Below are 23,837 nucleotides of genomic sequence, written 5' to 3' on the forward strand. Positions count from 1 at the left end.
TGGTTTTGTCTACTGATGACTCACTGGTAACTACTAGTCCAGAACCATGTACCCATTTTGAGAAGAGTTCCATTTCTACGTTGGCAGTGAAAAATCTCTTAAGATTTTTTGAGATCAGGTGGTCCAAGAAGCAGATACTTTCTAATACTGAGGCAAATTTTTGTCTTAACTTGAAGGCAGAAGAGAAAGAAAAAAAGAAGCTAATAAATACCCCAACAAACCTGGGATATTGTTATTCATAGTTTATATCCCCATATGATTATCCCATCTTACGATTAAATTTGATTAGCCCCTGGTATTCTGCATAAAATACTGAATTAAGGAAAAAGGCTTTAAAACAGATTTTATTGTCTTATGTAACTGCATTTAATTAATACTCAGTAGTAAGGATCCAAATGCTTTAGAATTAATGAGCATACCCTCTGCTGAGTTTAGTTTTTTACATTTTTTAAAGCATTTTATTAGTTTGGAAGTATATATGATGTTCAGGACTCTTATAAAGCAAGAGCTTAATAATTAAACGAGCGTACTCATTACTGTTCAATAATTAGATTTATTTTATATCAAAACAGACCTAGAAACAATTAGTCTTTTTCAAAGGACATGAATAGTTCATACTGTTACAGCTGATTTTTGAACTTTATTTGTATTCACAGGCCTCAACTAAGAAAACAACCCTGAATTTGGGTTTAACTATCATTTAGTGGGCGTCTACTATGTTGTACTTGTTTTACATGATCATATCTTTAATACCTTACATCTCATCCATCATATCACCTCACTACTCTGACAGATAGATTTATAAGCATCCCCATTTTACACATGAGGAAACCGGTGAGTAGCTTGAGTTTCTAAGGCCAGATAGAGCCAGAATTTGAACTCTGGTCAATTTGACTTTAAATCTTTCATACTTATTACTAATTCTTTTCTTTCACTCTTTGTTTCTTTCAGAGGACTATATTCGTTATGCCCATGGCCTGATATCTGATTACATCCCTAAAGAATTAAGTGATGACTTATCTAAATATTTAAAGTGAGTATTGTTCATCTTTAGTCTTAATTAAGAAGTACTTTTTACTTCTTGGTGTTGTAGCAATAGAGTTTCTTTACGGCGTATCATATCACTGTTTCTGATAAGAGATTATTCTTGAATTATGTCATAAACTGTGGTTTGGAGGTGATTTTAATGGATATTCATTGATTAAAATGAATTGATTTAGTGGCTACTGATTTCAGGAACTCATGTTAGGAATGGAATTATGAGTTGGTGTGATTTTAGACAGTAGACTGTTAAAAGTTTTATCCCTAGTTAGACTTAACAAATTTGGTTCTTTTGATCATTTTAATAGAAATAAAGGTGGGAAAGAAAGAGTAGATGGTGTGTAGAATATTTTTGAAAGTTACATTTTTAAAGATTTTTTACCATTTTTACCATCATTGGATGTTCACTAAGTACAACTTTGTTATACCCAACACTTGGAATTGAAAAAAGGAAAAAATCGAGTGTGTTTGTGAGGGCAGAACGGTTTAAGAATGACTTCATTTGTGTTCCTTCTTTCATAAAGATCTTTGAAATAATATAAAGACTTTACCTTAGGCTGAAAAAAATGTGTTTTTCTAGATTTAAGTAACTGTTGTTCAGATTTTATGTGTGTGATGATTTAATAGTGTTTCCTCATCCTTATAATTACTCTTTCCTTTGATATATGGAGATAAAATGACTTTTTAATAGATATAGTTGCTGTTTTTAGCAAATTACATAGTACTTTAAAAAAACAACTAGCAGAAGCTGGTTTCTGTGGTGTTCAAGTGTGGAAAGCCTGCTTTAAAATTGATAACCAGATTTGGGGAGAAAGATATGCCAATTAAACTTCTCTCTAGTGGGAGAAAGGTGAATTTTGTGTGGCTTTTTGTCAACGGTTAATATAACTTTAACTTTTAAATATATGCTAGATTCGTTATTTATGAAGAAGAAATACTACAATGCCAAAAACGCAAATTTATAGTGGCTAAAGAAAAGCAATTTGATTTCAACAAATGAGTTCTAATTTTATTTTTTAGTTCAGACAATTCTAATACAAGGAATTGATTAGTGAAATGAAGATTTATTCTTTTAGATAAATTTTATTCTTTACAGTGAGATGATTGTACAATAAGGTATATGGACTCGAAGCTGTCAGAAGAAAGTAGGACTTACTTTCTTAAGTTGGTCCAGCTTTCTGTTTGCTTATCTATGAAAAACCAAAACTAGAAATCTTGTTTTTTACTCCTTAGGCTTCCAGAACCTTCACCTTCATTGCTGAACCCTCCATCAAAGGTAGGAAGTTGTGACTAAGATATTTTGGGGAACCTGGAAAAATGTTATTCTTTTACCATATAAGTTTAGTTTGTTTTAGTATATTTTAAAGCATACTAAATCCACCTTGCATGGAGTGATATTATGTGTGATAAAGATTGTACTGGGCTCTCCATCAATATTTTTCATTTTTGTAGATTTTACCTGAATAATAAAGGACTATCAAAACTCAATAAAAGTTGGTTATCCAGATACCTATATAAAAATATAGTAGATATATAATTATAATTAAATATTATTATTACCTAGATCCTGTAATTAGCTTTATTAATCACTAGGAATACTAAAATTTTGCTAAATCTAGTTTTCACTGGCACAAAGGTGCATAGAGCATGACTTCTGTAACGCAAAGAATCCTTTAAGCAAGGATGACCGTACTTTTTTTCTGTACTTGAACTGAGCAACACAATTTGTATATAATTTATCTGTTAGTGGAAAGCCTTTTCCTTTTTCAGATGTTTCTCACACTGCTACCCACAGCTCCTCTGTGCTGTGGGCTACAGCTCGTGTTTGTCTCCAGATTGGGAGAGTAGAGGAGTCAGTCAGGTGCTACACCTGATGGCACATGGTGGCGTCCAGTCCATCCTGACCTCCAGCACAGGGAAATAGACACATGCCAGCCTGTCAGTGAAAATAGCAAATGCCTTAGAATGTGACGTGGACATGTTGTGGATATTAAACAACTTTCCTTTTTACCTGCCTTCAAGGTGGCCAACATTCTTAGGACTTTTTGTATCATGTCCTGTTTGGAATTGGTGGTAGTTCTGAAAACATTTATTACTTTGACTTTTAGAAAGGTTGGAAAATTTGCAGTGCGTCAGTGGGAATTGTGGGCCGTTCTTAGCTGATTATCAAAGGAGGTTTACCTTTCACTCTCTGGAGGAACAGCACTGGGCAGAAGTCAGACCACACTTCTTCTAGCCCAGTAATCCATTGTCTCTGACAGTGGCCCTAGGGGACAGAGACATAATTCTCTAAGAGAACAGGAGTATTGGTGTCTTACTTTTTTCTCTTTCTCCAAAAACTAAGCATATTTCCTTCTCCCAAATATATGTCTTCCTGGGGATCATTCATGAATGGATCTAAACCTGTTCTTGAAGCTTTTAGCCTTGGATTCCATCTGGGGTGATGTGTTTCATAAGTTTATTCTTCTTGGACCCAGTTTTCTGTTTTCTTATTTTAATTCCAAAATGTAAGTTGTTTGTGATTTCTTCATTTATGATTTAGATGAGGGGTCAGCAAATTTACTATGTAAAGGGCAGTTAATAAGTATTTTAGGCTTCATGAAGCAGATGATCTCTGTTGTAACTATTCAGCTTTGCTGTTATAGTGCAAAGACAGCCACAAACAATTCATAAACGAACTAGTGCACTGTGTTCCAGAAAAACTTCATTTATGAAAGCAGGCAGCCAGCTGGATTTGGCCCATGGACAGTAGTTTGCCAAGCTCTGATTTAGATCTCAGCATCCTGCTCCTCCCAATCTTAGCCTTGCCTCCTGTATTATTTTAGTTGCTTTTCAAGATCTCCTACTCTATCATGTCTTCCTGGGGCTCCAGTGTACACAATGCAAACTGCACTGGATGAAGTACCACAGTTTAAACAAGCGTAGGACACTGTCTTCTGCTAGCTTTCCTGTCTGTGTCCAGGATTTGATTGATTTTTACACTAATCTAGTTGATTGTCTTCAGGAAATACTTTGCAGTGGCTCTTAGGTGTCTTTGTATCTGTGTTGTAATTGATAGCATGGAGCCTGTCAGCCTTAATATGTTTTGCAGTACTTTATTACTATCATATGTTTGCATATGTTGAAACTCAGCTTCCAACCCTCACCCTCTGCCATCTTTTGAATTAGCACTGTCAGCTAGCAGAGCTGAATGCAGTCAGTGGATTTGGAGATGTTCCTCAGTTTCTTCTTGCAAATCATTTGTAAGAATGATAAGACCAATCCACCCTAGCATTAATTCCTGAGGTACTCTGCTGTTTGCTCTTCTCTTTCCAGAAGTGAACCCCTTTAGTCATACTCTTATTCCCCCAAATCCATAGCAATTCAGTCTTTTAAGTAACAAAAAAAATGAGTAAATATAACCATTATGGGGTTCTTTCCCCAACATACTCAACAGTGTGTTGGGAATAACATAAAACCTAGTTATGTGCAGAGACTACCACCACCATTTTTTTTTTGTAAGTACTTATAACTGATGTCTTGTTTAATAGTGAACCCTTAAAGCATCTGAACAAGTCAGTCATCTTGTTATATGTTTAATATTTGTAAGGAAACATCTTTCATCTTAAGCTCTTGCCATTTTTATTTGACTTATCAGTGAAAAGTGAATATGCCCATATATTTATGACAACATGTGTATTAGAACATTTTGCCATAGGAGAAAAGCAAACATCCTCATAACTTTAAGCTTTTTTGGTTGTGAAACCTACAGCCTTTATCATCACCTATGCTTTTCTCTCCCAGTTGAAAATAGTTTCCTAGTAAAAATGTGCATCACTATCTTAATTTTAATAGAAACATGTATTCTTAGGAAAGCTGCCTGTTCACCTACATTCACTTTGCTAGTATGTAGTTCATACATGATAAACTAGTCTTTTTCTTTTGAAGATTCATCTGCTAGAGGTTGCTGTGTGGCCAAGAGAAAGTTTTCTCCATTATGTGACATATTCCTAGATGCCCCTCTATTTGTTCCAGTGAAGAATTTCAAGGCATGTTGTTTTATCCCCTGTTATGCATGCACTGTGGCATCTTGTAGCACCAGCTCTACCAGTTCTGTGTTTAGCAAAAGCTGGGGTGTGAAGAGTGAAGCTGGGAACAAATCTTTATTTCCTAGGGTGGATCCATGTTGGGTCTTATCAACCTGGTGTCCACAAAGAGCTTGAAGATCTCAAAATTCTTTTTTTTTCTTCTTTTCTTTATTTTAATTTTTCTTCACCATTTATCCCCCCTATACCTGAAGGTATGCAGAATTCTGAGTTGGGATCTCTGTGTAGCCAAAGCTCCATTCTAAAGAGTTATCTGCCCTGCTGTGTGCCTTTTACATAATAAATGTGGCATGATTCCTTCTGTAATGTGAACACTAAGGCTAAGTCTAGCTCTTGACAAGATTCTCACGTCCATTGGTGTAAAATACTCATGTGAAAGGTGAAAACATGAAGTGAAGGTTGACTTAGTGCATTGGGCCTAATGGAAAGAGCACTTGTACAAAAATTGAGATCTGACCCCAACTCCTCTGCTAGGTCGCCGGAAGTTATGTTTAACGTCTCTGTGCTTCCTTCTCCTGCTGGCTGCTTGCTTTGTAAAGTTGTTCTTATGTGGATAAAATGAGGTTATTGAATTGAAAGGAGGTAACAACTTGAAGCTATACAAAGATGATGATAAGCGCTATTTCTATATGGACATCACACCAGCCCAGGAGGTGAATGAAGTAGAGGATCTGGCTGGACAGCTGGCCCCCTTAAAGGAAATTCTCATCTTTGCTATTGTGCCTGCATTCACCCCCTTAAACTGTCCTAGAAGTCAGCAGTCACTGTCCCTGGTACAGGCAAAGTATGTGAACAACACTGCTAGATTGACTAGAGGCTGGGGCTGGGACTTGCCTAATTATATCCCCCATCACCAAAACTGCTCCTCAGAAGGGCTGTGTCACTTAGTTCCCTAAATAATCAGCAAAATGTAAAGGAGCTTTTAAAAAATAAGCCATTTGCAGGGTCAGCTACTTCTTTTGGCTTCACTGTGGGTCCAAATTGCACGTTGGTTCTTTTTAAATGGATTAATGTGTCAAGGTGACGTTTTACACCACTTCACTGCTCTAACATTTGCAGAAGGTAAAGTTATCAGATGAGCCTGTAGAAGCAAAAGAAGATTACACTAAGTTTAATACCAAAGATATGAAGACTGAAAAGGTATGTGTGTCCAGATGTAGTGACATATGCTTAGACTGAGTGGGCGATGCTGCGTGGGGACATCTGGGAATGATTGCATGCTTGATTTTGATTTTACAGTTTTAACCATGAAGAATTATTAACTTGTGACTTAAGTTTATTTCTGTGACTTAATCATCAATTTAAAATTGTGAATGACAATGAAAATGTCAAGCAAGGAAGCTTTTAGGAATCAAAGAAAGGCAATATAGTTAGCAACAGTGTGCCTAAACTTTGCAGGTATTCAGAGGGATAGGGTGGGGCAGAGGGAGGGAGCTGCCACCGATAATGGTTCATTCAGCTCTACTACCCAGAAGCTTCCCAGAAATTACGACAATGACAAAAATTGTTAATAACTGTACCATTTAGTAATCACCTGGGCAAATTTTTTTTGTAACATTTCTTACTAATTATGTTATACATGCATTATAAATTTATATTTCTTTTTACATTGGCATTTATATATGTGTGTGTATATATGTATATGTGAGTGTGTGTATGCATATATATGTGTGTGTTATATATAGTTTTGAGTTCTGCCCCCTTCATTTATCACTATATTGTGAAAATGTTCCCATCATTAAGCATGCTTTTAAAATTTATTTTTCATCATATTCAATTGTGTGTTATTTTACCATATGAAATATAGTTTATTTAATCATGCTTCTATTTTTTAACATATAGGAGCTTAACTTCTTTTTTTATTTTTTGGTTTTATGAAGTGATATACATTTTTCTTTATAGTCTACATCTCTGATTATTTCATTAGACACAATTTAGAACTAAGAGTAAGAGCTTAAAAAACATGAGCTCCTTCCATAATTATTGGAGATATACATATAAAATACTTTCCAGAAACATAGTAGAAATTTATACTCCTAACCATTATTCCTGATCAGTATTCATCTTGCATTCTTGACAACACTGAGTATTATTTTTATTCTTGAAAATGTTTGCCTGTGCAATTAGGCTACATTTCTTTAAGTAGAAAGTTAGTTGTGTTTTCAAATGCTTATTGTCCATTTGCGTTTATGCAAATTGTCAGTTCATGTCTCTTGCCTGTTTTTATATTGGGATAGAAATGTTTCCCTTGTTGATTTGTAAGAGCTCATTCTAAATTAAGGCTATTGACACTTTTTCATGGCATATAAGGAAGGTATAAAGAATTTTCCAATTTGTATAGCATTTTCATTTTATTTTTAAATAGTTCTAAGTTTTTCTGAGGATTATATATAAAAATTGCTCTTCTTTTTTTGCTTTAAGCAAAAAAAAAGGTCTTTCTAAAAGACCTTGCCCATCCCAAGATGAGTTAACTTCTACTTAGATTTTCACAACATTTACTTCCCTTATAGTTTAAAGTTTTTAATAAATGTTATTATTTAATCTATGTATAATTTATCTGGGCATTTGATATCAGAGGATAATTCATTTTGAGATGACTAAATAGCTGGTTATCTCCATGGTTTCTGTAAGCAAGGGCATTTTTTAGTTTCTCTGTGGGAAGTATTTCTGCCCCACCCTTCTAACTACCCATTGTATGGCCTTGGGCGAAGCACCAGTGAGATAAGGGACTGGTCCAGGGTGTCATTTAATTCAGAGGATGACTTATTGCAGAGACTGTCACTTTTCACTAACTCTACTAAATTATAAGTGACAGAATGTGAGAAGCAAACTTTCAGGGATCATGTGTTGTGCCCTAAAAGATACTTTGGCAATAACTTTGTCTCACAGTTCCCAGGGAGGTAGTTGATTTTTTTCTTTGCTGATTCCCATTATTTATGCTTCTGCTGAACAAGTTGTAATCTATCAAAATAAAATCAGCTGCTATTTACCTTCTGCTAGTATGTGGCAAAAAAAGGAAACAAAAAACAAAACTAAACAAAAAAACAGTGACCAGGAAGAGAGAGCAGTTTATAAGGCAGAGATATTTGGAGTCAGCTTTTTGGAAAGTATTTTGTTGTTGGAAGGAAAATGGGCCAACTACCTGGTTATCTTTTGAATATATTTTTTAACATTTATTTTTTTATTGAATTTATTAGGGTGACGTTAGTTAATAAAATTATATAGGTTTCAGGTATACAGTTTTGTATATTGTATTGTGTGTTTACCACCCCAAGTCAAGTCTTCTTTTATTACCATTTATGTCCTTGGTTTCCCTTAGGCAGGGGTGGGGAACGTCAGGCCTGTGGGCCTTATTGGGCCTGTGAAATCATTTGGTCTGGCCCTGCCAAGGTAACCACAGGCCGGACTTGAAATTCAATAAATCTAGGAGCTTTCTCATAGCTAATTTTTAAATTGATAATTTTGTATGGCCTGGAAATAATGTTATAAATACCAAATGGCCCTTGGCAGAAAAAAGGCTCCCCACCCCTGCCGTAGAGCCTCTGAATAAAATCAGATGGTAAATTGTTGTGAATTATTCATCATGTAGTAATACAAGGCTATAATTCCTCTCTCTGACAATTGCTGCCTATGTTAGTTCCATTATTTGTGTTATTAAACTTAATGCACCCTCCAGAATTATTCCCAGCACAGTAAACTGTAGGTTGTAACATTCCACTTCTGAGAAGGTAGCAGTCTCTTCCTCTTAACGTATTTTGTCTCTCAGGTTTGAATTCTGAATAGAAATCAGAACTTTTTAAAATAATCACTCCCTTAATGAAGCATGTTATCTAATGCTTACCTCCCTTAATGAACCTTGAGACATGAAGGTCTGATTTGATTTGCATGTGTGATTTATAAATACTGCATTCGAAACAATTTTTCTCTCTTATTTTCATTAACAGAAAAATAGCAAAATGACTGCAGCTCAAAAGGCGTTGGCTAAAGTTGACAAGACTGGAATGAAAAGTATTGATTCCTTTTTTGGTGCAAAAATTAAAAAAAAGTTGGAAAGATTTGAAAATTTGAAAATAAAAAATAAAACCTAGCAAAAATGTTTGTCTTTTACATGTTCCATATTTGTCCTTCCTCCATGTCACTGTACTTCCTCACCCTTAATCACCACCCTTTGAAATTAAAAATAAAAAGAGCAGTTTTTAGATTCACTTGAACATTTCTTTGTATTAGAATTTTATGTTCCTGAACAAAATATGGGAAAGTAATTATGTAACTAAATGACTTGTGGACTTGGGAGTCTTCTTTGACATACTGAGAAGTAATCAAGTGACTAGAATTAACCTCTAGCATCTCAATTTCCTCAATAAACTGACATGTGACAATATTTGAATATGTGCCTGTTATTTTATGCAACTTTGCCAAATGGTAGCTATAGCAATATGGTTTTCAATATACTGAGAGAAATCAGATAGCAAAGCTATCTGATTACTACTTTTTAAAAGCCTTTAGTTTTTAGCTTTTGTCTAATGGCATTTTCTGTTTTATGAATACATGTTCTTTATAAAAAATAAAAGTACAAAACAAAAATTGTAGTCTCCCAAGTTTTCATTACCCAGAGATAATACGGTGCATTTTATAATAATTTTTTAAAGGAATTATAATTTTATAACCTTTTTTTCTTGACATTTTGTGATCATTTGTCTAGGCTCTTAATATTCTCTTTTAATGGCAGTAATTTTTAGTTATTTGGATACTTGATTATTTAATAACCATGACCCTATTTTGGATGTTTAGATTATTTTCAACTGTTCACTATTTGAATACTCAGACTATATGTAAATATTTGTCCACGTCTTTTATTGTTTCCTTAGGATGGACTTTTGCATGTGGGCTTACTGGTTTGTAACTTAGTTCCGCAAATAAGTATTTGTGGGAATATATTTCACAAAAACTTCATAGTACTTTGCACTCTAACAAATGGTGATGTGAGTTCTTATTCAGTTCCACCTTGTTAGCTTTAGATGTTATCTTTGCAAATAAGTGAGGGAAAAGTCATTTTATTGTAGTTTTAATTCACATTTCTCCCATTAGTAATGATATTGAATTTATTTTTTTTTCACACTTACTGATTGTTGTCATCTTATAAAGAGAATTATCTGTTTATGCCCTGTGTTAAATTGTTGGAGTGTCATTATTTTTCTGATTAACTGTAAAAGTATTGTATAATGTTATACTTAGAAAGATGTTTCTCTTTACAGGGAAGTTTATTAGTCACTTATTTTCTCCTACTTTTTTTAACAGATATTTTTGTTTTATATTTAGTTACTTAAATAATCTAGATAATTTATATTTAAATATGCTGTGAGAAAAGCTCTATTTTTGTTATTTTCTCACCTGTTTATTTTTCCATTAGTTTTGTAGGATTATTGTTAGGTTCTAAAAGTAAGTTCCAATGGGAATTTTATTCATAGTTTTATTAGATCCATAAGATTTTGGGGAAAATAGACATCTTTACTAAATTTAATGTTTTTATTTAAAAATATAGTATTTTTCTGTATTAACTAAAATCCAAATCATACCTTTCACTAACATTTGGTTCTTCATATAAGTTCTACATACTTCTTTTTTCTAGGTATTTCTGTTGCTATGATGGAAATCTTTTTTTTTTTTTAAGTTAGATCTACTAACTGGTTATTTTGTGGTAAATGTTACATTTTATATATATTTATATTTTAAATAACCAGTTCACTAAACTATTACTTTAAATTTTTTTCATATTCATATTGGGTTTACAATACATAATAAGGTATATAATCTTACTTTGAAAAAATTGTGTGCAATTCCTTCTAATAGTTATACCTCTTTTATATGTTTTCTATTATATTACCATGATGAGAATAGCTAGGATAACATGTGTTGTAGAGTAGTAATAGTAGTCATCTTCGTCTAATTTGTGATTTTATTACTATACTTTACCACTAATTCTGACACTAGCTGTTAAGATGAGTAAAATATCAATTTTTTATATTTACTTTCAATACTTATAGTTTCTCTAAAGTTGAAATTAGTAATTGGTATGCGTTATATCAGCTATGTCTTTGGCACCTAGGACTATGGAGTATTTATCACTATTATACTGTCCTTGAGTTCCTACCTGACAATAGATCAAGGACAGCATAGATTTCCCTATCTGGTTTAGCCGCTGTCAAATCTAATTTTCAAAGCTTTTATTTAGGACTTTTCATCTATATTCAAAAGAAATATTGCTGTTGGGTTTTAGTATAAGAACTATTCTAGCTTTCCCTCTTTTCCAATGTTCTGGAAGGAATAACATTGCATAGGAACAATCTATTTCTGGAAAATTTTAAAGAATTTAAGTGGTAAAATTGTCTCACACTGAGCCTTCTCTTTTTTGATGATGAAGATGTTACAGTCTTTAACCTGGAAGAAATGTTCTTCATCAAACATTCACCTACAAGTTTTAGAATGTACTGATGATTTTTCTAACTCCTTCATTTCTTCTGTTTTTATTTCTTGTATCTTATATATTCATGTTTACTGACCATTTGCCATCTTTTTCTATAAGGAAGAGCTTTCACTTATCTACTTATTTATTCATATATGAACTTCCATCAGTATGGACTTGAAGATTTTATCTAGTGGGTTATATTACATTCTTTTGTTATTTATTTTGATGCTTACATTGTCCCAAAAGGGCCAGTGGGAGCCCCTTCAAGTTGGTTCCTATATCTTTTTGGTATATTTTTATCATTTTTTAAAACTCTCTTCCTGGTTCCACAACAGGCTCTTCCAGGCTTCCTTTCAGTAGAGAATGGTATTTAGAAACCACGGTCTAGGTGTACTCATTGCTATAGATCTATGTGTGTGGGTTTTTTGTAGTTTTTCTTCATAGTGTTGAAGTTTTATTCCCGATTCACTGAGAATATCATGAATTAATATTGAATTTTGTCAGTTTTTCTGCATCCATTGAGATGATCATGTAGTCCTCTTTTAATGAAGGAATACTTTTAATATGTGCAGTATAATGATTGGTTTTTGAATGTTAAACTAACTTTATACCCCTGAGATCCTACTTGGTCACAGTGTATTATTATTTTCGTATGTAGTATTGTATTGTATTTTATAATATTTTGCTAAGGATTTTCGTATCTCTGTTAATGGGGGATATTGGTCTGCAGTTTTCCTTACTTTTAATGATTTGTCTAGTTTTGGTATCAGAGTAAATTGACCTTGTAAAATGACTTGGGAAATATTCCCCCATCACCTATTCTCTGGTAGAGTTTGTGTGAGGTCAGTGTTGTTTATTCCTTTTCTGTTGGATAGAATTCACCAGGGAAGCTATTTGAGCCTGGAATTTTCTTGCTGGGAAAGTTCTAAATTAAAAACTCAATTTTATATAAATACAGAGCTATTCCAATTTTCTCCTTTTTCTTGTTCCAGTTTTAGTAATTTACATCTTTCAAGAAATATGCGTGTTTTATGTAGGTTGTCAAAGTTATTGACATAAGTTGTTCTTCATATTTTTATTATCCCTTTAATATCTGTGGCTCCATAGTGATATTCCTTCTTTTATGTCTGATATTGGTCATTGATGTCTTCTTTTTTGTTTTCTTGATTAATCCAGCTAAAGATTTATTAATTTCTTTGACACTTTTAAAGAATCACTGTCTTCTGGCTTGTATAATATTTAATGAGACATCTGTGATAATTCTTGTATTTCTTCCACTTTATATGTGTCCCCTTCCCTCCTTGGCTTTCAAGTTTTTCTTTCTTTATTATTAATTTCCAGCAAGTTGATTATGGTTTGTTGATGTGGTTTTCTTTGTGTTTATCCAGTTTATGGATCTGTTGAGCTTCTTGAATCTTTGAATTTATAATTTTCATCAAATTTAGAAAATTTCTGGCCCACATTTCTTCAAATATTTTCCTGTTCTTCCTTCCCTGCCTTCTTCCCTCACCTCAGCTTCTGGGACTTCAATTACATGCACACTGGACCACTTGATATTTGTCCCACAGGTCCTTTCACTGACTTTCTGTCATTTTTTTTAATCTATTTTAGATAGTTCCTCTTACTATATTTTAAAGTTTGTTTTCATCAGTGTCTTATTTCTGCTTTGCTTTTGTATTAAATTTATTGAGGTAACAGTGGTTAATAACATAAATTTCAGATGTACATTATATTTCAATATTTGTATAGTCTATTGAGTGCTTACCACCAAAAGTCTAGTCTTCTTTTGCCATCATATATTTGACCTCCTTTACTCAACATGCTCCTCCCCCCAGCTCCTTTCCCCTCTGGTAATCACCATTCAGTTGTTAGTATCTATGAGTTTGTTTTTGTTTGTTTTGTTTATATGTTTGTTACTTTTTTGTTTGATGTTCCACATAAAAGGGAAATCATACCTTTCCTGTCCTTTTCCATCTGACTGACTTCACTTAGCATAATACTCTCCAGATCCATCCATGTCGTCAAAAATGACAATATTTAATTATTTTTTATGGCTGAGTAGTATTCTATTGTACATTCATCTGGCATAAACTGGTTACTTTATTTTGTAGTGTTTGATTTTCTGTTAACCTCAGTGTATTTTATTTCAAAAATTGTATTTTTTAGTTCTAGATGTTCTACTGGTTCTTTTTTTATGTCTTCCAGTTTCTTTCCTCATTATACTCATGTTTTCTTTTAAATACTTCATTATGGCTACAATAGCTGCTTAAATGTCCTTGCCTGCTAGTTTCATCATCTCTCTCTTCTGGGCTTTTTTTTTTTTTTTTACTTTTACATTTTGAAATATTTTTAGACTTGCCGAAAAGTTGTATAAACAGTATAGAGTTTACATATAACCTTCATCCATCTTCTTCTAACATAAACACCTTACATAAGCATAGTTCAATGATCAAAACCAGGAAATTTACAGTAATACAATACTATTAATTAATTTACCACCTTATTTTAGTTTCACTTGTTTTTACACTACTGCTATTTTTCTTTTGCATAATCGAATCCATTACTCTATATTACATTTATTTGTTGTATCTCCTCTGTTTTTTCTAACGCGTAAGAGTCTTAATCTTTTTTTGCCTTTCAATGACCTTGACATTTTGAGAGTGTAGGTCAGTTATTTTGTAAAATGCCCCTCCGTTTTTGAGATACTTTGAAACTTTGCTAATTTCTTATTTTTCATGTGATGGTCATCGATAACTAATGATACTAACAACAAACACTGTATAGCATTTATGTGCTTGGCGCTATTACGAGCACTTTACATGTAATAACTCATTTAATTCCCAAAACAGCTGTAGTTGTAGGGCAGTGTGCCATAAAGCCAGGATAGTGACACCCAACATGTATATGCACAAACATATACATATAAATGCACATATACACAGGCACATATATATCCGAGTGTTCAAATTCTTTAAGGAATTTCAAACTAGAGCCTTTTTAGACTTGATTATACCAAACATTAGAATAGTTGAGCTTACTCAGATTCTTTGGCCCTTTGCTTCCTTACTTACATCATTTTTAAATTATTATTAATGGCTGAGTTTGGGGAAAGCTTCAAAGACTAATTGCAAACTATAAAACCACTGTACACACACAAGAGGCCCGCATCTTTTTCATCAGACCGTATATATTTCTGAAACTGATCTCAGATTACCAACATTCTTTCCTTTTCTAAATGTGGGTTATCTTCAATTTAAATTTTCCTTGTACTTTGGCTCAGGCTCTTGTGTCTTTAAAGATTTATACTTCTGTACTCCCAAGAACATGCTCCTCCATCAGGCTTAATGTGAATGTCAAGTGGAATTGTGTTTATAGGTCAAGCTCTATTTCTCTGGTTCTGCAGTCCAGTCCCGAGATCATATTTCTCTTACTTGGGGCCTTAGCAAAGCACAAAGGCAATTTGAAAGTGAAAAGCTAAAATATACCTGTTTACATACTAAATGAACAGTTTGCCTGTATTGTATACAAACATGACAGTAACAGTAAATAGATATCTTAATCTTTAAAAATGTAAATGAAGTGGAAAATGACCAACCATGCTTCAAACTAAACTAAACAATTTACTTTTAAAAAGTGAAAGTAGCCCCAGCCAGGTGGCTCAGTTGGAACATTGTTCCGTACACCAGAAGGTTGCGGGTTTGATTCCAGGTCAGGGCACTTACCTGGGTTGCAGGTTTAATCCCTAGTTGGGGTGCATCTGGGGAGGCAGCCAGTTGCTGTTTCTCTCCCTTCCTCTCTCTCTAAAATCAGTGGGGGGGGAGGGGAAACGCACCATATCCTCTGGTGAGGATTAACAAACAAACAAACAAATAAGTAGAAGTAATTGGTCTAAAAGGCCAATTTAAAGGAACTGGATTATACCTGGGGGGAGTCCCAGTCCTGCCTTAATTCTGTGATCCATGGACAAGACACCAGCACTGCTGGCCCCCAGTCCTGTCTCCTGTGTGAGGTGAGACCCGACCGTGAGCTGTTCTGTGTCCTTCAGTAGCTGCTGCTTGTGCGGGAGCATCATCTCCTTCGTACCTCTGAGGGACATGCTTGGAGCTGGCATCCATCGGTGCTCACTGTGCACCAGGTCCTCTAACTCTAGATGGATTATCTCATCAGTTCCTCTGGAAGGGAATACACCAACATGCCCATACGGGTTCTTGTGGTTTTCAGGACATTTTTCCCCCTTCATTTCCCACAGAGTATATTACTTTGCAGTGGAAAGAAATGCAAAGAACACAATTATTGGAAAGTAATAAAGACTGACAAAGCACTTTGCAATTTTTAAGCCTTTTTCACATGACTTTATGTGTTTAACACTTTTAGAAACCATATGACATGCTTGTTCATTTTACAGTTGGATTATTTCCCCCATTTTGCAGTTGAAAATGTAAAGCCTGCTTATTTACCTGAGGTCACACAACTACTAAATAACTGAGCCAGAACTTAAACTCAGGCCCTCAGACCCAGACTCTCTGCACCCAATTCCCTCTTCTCAGAGGCTCTAACTTTGACATTCGTTCCATCCTTGGAAGCCACCCCTCACCAGATTTGATATCCTCTTCACATACTTGAGGGTTGACTTTCTCTTTTCTTAAAGTTGACCTCTCTTGACTAGCCGCCATGTATCACATATTTTCTCCCAAGCAGCCTTTTCTCCAGGATTAATACAAAATGTGGAGATGTCCTGACGGAGCTGCATCAAACCTCTCCATGGAAGACAGAAAGATACCTGTCTAGGAAGGTGGAGAGTGCAGACATATCTCCTTAGTGTCCTTGGCAGATGTCCACAGTCTTTGACCTCGTATGAATAATGGGAAGAAATGATTAGATTTATACACATTTTTATACAGAGATTTATAGTCCTCAGGACCATTAGACTGACAACAAGGTTTCCTACCTTATGTTTAATAGTACTTTACAGTGTTTACAGCTGTCCCATATCAGGAGTTAGATTAATCTTCACAACAACCCTAGTAAGGCAGACCACAAAGGGGATTTCTGTTTTGGAGATGGTCACAATGAGGTCGCACACACTGACCACAGCAGTGCCATACTGCCCATCCCCCTCAGGCCCAGGAGGCCTCTTTTTGCCTCCTCAGGATTCTTATCCATATCATTGATTGTGTGGCTTTATGGCCTTTTACCCTTCAGTAGTCTGGTTTAATTGTGAATTTTATTTTATTTTATTCTGCCTCATCTTGCTCAGTTCACAAGGAATTCTGCAGGTCAGTTTGTCCTCAGCAGTAGTGAGCCAGGATTTCAGTAAAGCTTCTACTTAGCTGGTACAGTCACATGTCAAGTCTTTAATTCAGCTGTCAGCTTCTTAGCATTTACTGTACTTTCCTTAGTAAATGTATTTGACTGGCATCACACTAATCCAGCCTGGTTGAGAACGTAAAACATCAAATGTGATTTACAGAGGAGTCAGCTTCTTTACAAACATTAAAATAATTGTTACCTTACACGTGTTTTAATAAGAATATATGTAAAATTAAAGTTAGTCATGTTATTAGATCTTTCAAAAGAAAAAAGAAGTCAAGGAATAAACTTAGATTCATTTATTCCTTTAAGAACACCTACTATGTGCCAAATGTTGTTCTAGGCACTAGAAATGCAGTGTCAACTTGGCAGACAAAATACTTGCCTTCAAGAAGTTTCTGTTTTAGGGAGCAGATTAGATGGTCATGTCAGATAGTACTGGGGGCTTATGGGAAAGGCTTGGCGGGGAAGATGGACAGAACCCTGAGGAGATGGGTGGTCAGAGGTCTAACCTCTGTCACTTCTTATCCACATTATGGCATAGAAACCTGATTTCCATCAACTTTTTTTTTCTGGTAACTTACAGCTTCAGGATAAAGTATGCTTGACTTTGTCCTCAGTAAGAAACCAGCTTATAGTGTGATTAACCTTGTTCAGTGGCATTCTGCAGAGGATATTAGGGACTACTACAGCAAGTCTATATTTATATTTTGTATACATTGGAAGTGTAAGTAAGGCTTCCTACTATTTTTTTAAAAAATCTGCCTTTTAAAAAGGAAACAAAAGGAAAAGAGAAACATGGTTTAAGAATTGTTAGAACCTTGTTTTCGTGTATATATATATATTTTTTTCAAAAATGATTGTGTTTGCTCCATAAGTTTGGGCAACCTTAACATTATTTTGTATTTCACTCCCTTTGAACGCTGGAAAAAAACTATGCTTCTTGCGAGTCCATCCACTCTACAGGAGCCCTAGAACGAGGCCACCAAGGCTGGCCACCACCAAACCCCTTCCTTCACCTGAGGTCTTCTCTCAGGAGCAAAAATGCACTGCTGATTCTCAAAGGACTAACCCAGCAGCATTGATTTTCTGCTCTAGAAGGTGCAGATGGTACTTGGGACTTCAGGGGACTCCTTCTGCAGGATACAACATGTTTTCCTTTTCTCTTTAGGTGGCAGCACAAAGACAGAAAAGGGACAAGTGACAGCAAGTCCACACAAGGCTCGGCTGCTTCTCCTGTAATTTAAGACTCTCTCAAAGGGCTACAGCTTTTACTTCTGTACTTTCTAGAAAAGCACCAAGTGCTAAAAGATGAATGTTAAAGAACTAACCACAAATGTTCTATTTCTTTGATCAATTGCACTGGTGTGGTGGGCAGTGGCACCCCCCAGAGTGTGAACCTGTCTATAATCTGAGGAATTCAAGCCACATCACCCCTCTGCCCCAGACCTATCCCATAAAGGAATGGGTTTTTATAGTAGAGTGCTTCAGATTTCAAAACATTGGGAGGAGAAGGCTCATTGTGAAACTCAGGTCATTTCTTAAGCCTGACTACGTTGGCCTGTCCCACTTTCCTGGGTTAAGGAGAGCATGTGGTGGGTATGTGGCAACCATGTGTGACCATGTGTATATGGTGGTCGTAAGTATTAGATTCTACACTAAAAGCTTTGATGAACTGATTTTCTACCCTTATTTTTTTTTTAAATGACTGCTTCTAATTCATAACAGTACCTGAACATGTGCATTTTATAATCTGCTGGAGTTATAAAGATTGCTTCATTTTTAAAAGATTTGTCCAGTATTTGTATTATTATTTTTTAGAGTGAGAGCGTAAGATATGGGGGAAAGTTGGAAGTAGATGCCAAAAAGCAATTTAGTGTGGGGAGTTCTGACACAGTGAACATGTGTTAGGAGGAGTAGGGGTTGTGCAAAAATGTGCAGGCTCGTCCTGGACAAAAATGAGCTGGCTTGTCCACTTGGCATGTAAGAGGAGTAGGGTAGAAGCTACTCAGGTGATTGTCCTGCATTGAGACGGGATCCCAAACCTTTTCTTCAGGAAATAATTTTGTTTCTGATTCTCTAGCTCTATCAAGTAAGTAGGAACTGGTTCTAGAAAGTACTCTATAAATTTTTTTACATACCTCCTTTCACACATAGAAATTTTGTTAATCTGGAGGGACTTTTAACATTCTGTGCTTCTGTAGTTGATAAGTGAATTCTCCTCTCTAAGAACCCAATTCTAGGAAGTCAGTTGTGGAATTTGGAGTGTTCCCCAAAAATTACTTGTTTCAAATCCAGGCCATTTGGGTAAGAATTAAGACCCTGACACATGGTTCTATATACAGATGTAGAGTTAAAATTTGGCTTCTCTCTTCACACTGCACAATCCCAAACACTGCCTTGTAGGTCACTGTGTTTGGCCCAAGGAACTGCCAACACTGGAGTTTTCCTACTATGTTGTGTGTCCTTAAGCAAATTGGTCAGCCTCTCAGGACCACATCTCAGGCAAGAGAACCGGCTAACGTGATAGTTGTCCCTTATCTCCCTCCTCCAGAAGGACTTATCTATGGGAAACCTCAGTGTGGGTACCCTGCTCCCACATGTTTGAGGTTCCCCCAGTTTGAGAAAGGCTTGTTGGAATAGTTCTGCATCTTCTACAGACTCCTTTTATCAACTATGTCCTTGGCCTTCTGCCAGCCTCTCTGATGTTAGGATTCTTCCATGATAAACACATACTACTATTATATTAATACAAAAAAACAACAACCTAAAAATAGTTAATTTATGCCATTAGTTTCTTAACATTTTTTCTCAAAATTAGACATTTTTTTAAAAAATCTTACATCTCATTTAGTAAGTTTGTTGGAGGAAGAATCTGTTTTACTATTCTGTGCTTAGTATTCAAGTGGATGCTGACCAAGTACTACCAGTAATCAAGTAATTGTTCTTCTAGCCTCAGACCTTTAAAGGGTCCAGCCCCTGCTATCGATTCCTTGACTTCCCTTCCCCAGTCAAAAATACATGCTTTGCTTTCAATTGTGTGTGTTTGACATGAGTATAGATGGTGAAGTGAATTAATTTTACTTTGAAGACTTACTGAGCCTTAGAGATCATTGCAGGTGCTCTGGGATATTTCAGTGCCATACATGAGAAGTACTGTTCCTGTCTATAAAACTAAGGAGAGACAAAAACCAGGACTGAAGGGAGAGAGCAGAAAATAAGGTTTCACATTTGTTAACATGTAGCCTTTGCTGAGGTTTTTTTCTAGCCAAATTGTTTAACTTTACAGCAATAGCTGACCCCGACCTCCCACCCCCTGCCACACACCCCAGCTCAGCTTTCTGTAAAACCTTTCAGTGGTTTCTCATAGCTCTCAGCTTGAAGCCCCCATTGTCCCCATGGTCTCAAGGCTGCGTGCCATGTGTAGCTCAGCCCTCCCACCTGTTACAGCCACACTACTTTTTAGACCCTCGGTGGCACGCTTCCTACTCTGGCTACAGAGCTTTTAGACGTGCTGTTTCCTCCAAGCCCCTCTCTGATTCCCCTACGCCCTGCTCTTCTCTAGTTCACCATCTGGAAGCCTTAGGGAGACTCCCCTGACCTTCGTGGCCAGGGCAGACCTTCCTGTGTGAGCTGCCCTGGTACCCTGCGCCTCTCCTGAAACTGTTACAGAGACGTGCTTACGTTTGTGGGTATAAAGATTAGGTGCATATTTCTCTCCCCAGATACACAGAGCAGAGCTTCAAAAAGGTAGACCGTTTCAGCTTACCATTTGTGCAGAAGAGGTAACATAGCAGGGCTGAGACTGCTGTCTGCTTGTGTGCAAGGTTGGCCCTTGGTCGATGTCTGGGAACTTGGCTGGTAAACAGCTCCCTAACACTGGTATGCTCAGAGTGGCCCACTGTGTCTAAACTGTACCAACAATGTGGTTTATGCTGAACAACTGCTTTCCTTCTGGGGACCTGGACATTTGGAACGTGCTAGGAAGAGGATGCTTGTGTGACCAGGCCCCAGTAAAACCTTTAGGCCAGTCTCTCTAATGAGCCCTGGGCAGAAACACTGCATGCGAGTTGCTGCATTTTGCTGCTGGGGTACACTCTGCGACCCCTCACTGGAGGGAGAGAGCATAAGGAAGCCTGCACATGATTTCTCCTGACTCCACTGGTGTCTTTTTCTCTCACGATTCAACTATCCTGACTCCTCCTCTAGTAAATCTTAGCTGTAAATACAACTGTCTGTTGACTCCCACATCTCCTTATAGCAGACATTCAATCATGGGAGTGGTCTTGGGGACCCTTCAACGCACCATTGTATCCCCAGAACCTTGAACAGTATTTGACATTTAATAAGTGGTTTATTACCTATCGTTTGAAATAAAAATGAAAATGACCTCAGAGGACTAAGGCTTAATATATCCTGTGGAAATTCTCAAAAGATCTAAGAAATACTATCATTTATTAACTACACCCTAATGACCCAAATAAGAATGTATATTTCTGGAAAAGGCAGAATAAAAAAAATGAGTCAGGAAATATAGTAGGTCAAAGCCCATCAGAATTATTTTTCACAAAGATGAATCTTGTGTGTCTGAGCTGGGGGAGAGGTGGGGAGCGATGGGCAGGACCTTCGCTCTGCCCCACAGGAAGCTGAGGTTGCCCTGGCTTTTCTGTCCCTCCCCCACCACATTGCAGTGTCAGGTTCCATCACGTAGAGTGACGCCCAGTGCCTAGAGCAATGAATGCATCTCTACTTTGGTGGCACATTGGAAATCATCTGGGAGCTTTTTTTTTTAAAATTTATTGTTGAAAGTATTACAGATGTCCCCTTTTGTCCCCTATTGACCCCCTCCACCCCACTCCCCCACACCAGGCCTTCACCACACTATAGTGATGCCTGCACCTCAGCCCTAGAGATTCTGATATAGTCTGGGCACAGGGATAGCATTGTGCAGCCCCTGCTGACACCCCTACCCACCATCCCTTCCTCTGTCACCTTCCAATCCCCACCTTTGACCATCACATTTCACAGGCTTCCACTCTGGTTTCCTGACTCAGCTAATCAGCAAGCACACTAAGAAGAGGAAGAAATAACACCGTTTATCTGAACAGCACAGGAAGAAGGGAGCAGCTAGGACGAGCAAGTGGAAGAACTCGAAACAATAAAAATCAGGTCAAATTTCAGAGTGGGTCACTGGTAAGAACATCCCTGTAGCGCAGAACAAAGTCAGTCGTGAGAGTGTTGTTTTTAACAATAACCAGCAGTCTACACCACCACTCAGCACCACCCCTCCCCCACTCCAGTATACACTTCACTTTATTTATAAGATGAAGTTCATTAATTTTATTTTGAATATTTGGTAAGAGCTCATTACCAGTGATGAGGATGCACGTTACCTACTGTCTTGGGGACACTTCCCCATCCAGTAAATATAAATGCACCCATTTCTACTTTTAACCCTTCTCTAGGGATGAGAGGACTCTGAGATGCATCAGCTATTAATTGGCAGAGCTGTGATCTATCTTTCCTTTGTAGCACCTGGCATGGCTGCTCAGGGAATCCAAGAGCAGTGGCTAATAAATTGGGTGAGGTAAGGTTATCCGGGTCTTGAAAGCCAGGCAGAGGCTTTAGGCTTTGAAGTGGATGAAAATGTTCGGTCCTCAAACAATAGAAGAGCCTCAAAAAATAGAGTAAGGGTTGCCAGGTACATAAAGGTGGGCTCCATGGAGAAGGTTGACCTGAGCTAGAATGATTGGGATTTAGGCAGGTGTGGCCCAAGGGGGTGAAGGGAATTAACAGCATGTACCTACTGTGTGCCCCACCTGCCTCCCTCAGACAGAAGGAATGAGAACTCAGGAGGAGGCAATCTCAGCTCTAACAGGGCTGGAGAATCTCTGGAATATAATTTTACTTTTTCTCTGCCTGGTGCTGTGGCCTAAAGGGGGCAGTAGAAATTCCAAGATAAATTGTGATTAGAACCTCAGCTCCAAGGAGACTGACTCTACAAAGCCTGACTGGTCTTCAGGGACTTGGCCTGTCCAGGGGCCCTGCAGTTGGCAAGCCCAGGCAAGGAGGAGGGAAGTCAGGAGACCTCCTTTACCCAAGTGTGAGGAAAGGTGTCAGCTTTCAAAGCCCATCATCTCAGTTTTTCATTGTTAACAAGCCAACCAGCGGAAACTAATCACTAAGTGGACACTAATCATTTTGCTGCTCATTTACTTCCCAGTGAATGCGTTTCAACATAAGTATTTACACTTCCAGAGACTAGAGAGTTATAAAAAGGGTGATGGGGTTTATGGCTGCAGGAAACGAGCTCCTAGTTTGCTCTGCTGACAGGTTCATAAGGCCAAGGAAATTCAGAAGGTAAAATAATTTCTAAGCAAATATATTTTTAGGAAATGAATTGTTTACCTTTTTTTTCTTTTAACAAATATGAAGGTTTATTTGCATTGATTTCATTGGTGAACAATGGAAAATGGTTAAAAGACAGTATTTTTTTTAAGATTTTTAAAATTGATTTTTAGAGAGGGAAGGAGAAAGAGAGAAACATTGATGTGAGAGTGAAACACTGATTGGCTGCCTCCTGCATGCCCCCTACCAGGGATGGAGCCCGAAACCCGGGCATGTGCCCTCACCTGACTGGGAATCGAACCGGCAACCTCTAGATGCATGGGATGACGCCCAGCCAACCAAGCCACACCAGCCAGGGCTTTTTTTCTTTTGTTTTAATGTGAACAAAAACACCAATGGGTTTTTGTTTTCTCTTGTTTTTAAGAAATGACCTGGGTAAAAGACACTGGGTCTTCAAAGATATCTATTTGGTCTATTTTTGTTTTTGTTTTTTTAAGTATATCTTTATTGATTTCAGAGAGAGGAAAGGAGAGGAAGAAAGAGAGATAGAAACATCAATGATGAGAGAGTCATTGATCGGCTGCCTA

General features: G+C 36.8%; 1 protein-coding gene across 1 annotated transcript in view; it reads left to right on the plus strand.

Moving 5' to 3' along the window:
- RNASEH2B (ribonuclease H2 subunit B) overlaps positions 1-9,507 on the plus strand; it is a 32,316-nt gene extending 22,809 nt beyond the window's left edge. The window contains exons 7-10 of the mRNA XM_016213833.2: positions 952-1,033; positions 2,275-2,317; positions 6,186-6,266; positions 9,071-9,507. Coding sequence (XP_016069319.2) covers positions 952-1,033; positions 2,275-2,317; positions 6,186-6,266; positions 9,071-9,214 — 350 coding nt within the window. The 3' untranslated portion in view covers positions 9,215-9,507. The remainder of the gene's footprint in view (positions 1-951; positions 1,034-2,274; positions 2,318-6,185; positions 6,267-9,070) is intronic.
- The last annotated feature ends 14,330 nt before the right edge of the window (positions 9,508-23,837 follow it).

Source organism: Miniopterus natalensis, chromosome 2, assembly GCF_054644295.1.
Source record: "Miniopterus natalensis isolate mMinNat1 chromosome 2, mMinNat1.hap1, whole genome shotgun sequence".
Taxonomy (NCBI): Eukaryota; Metazoa; Chordata; class Mammalia; order Chiroptera; family Miniopteridae; genus Miniopterus; species Miniopterus natalensis.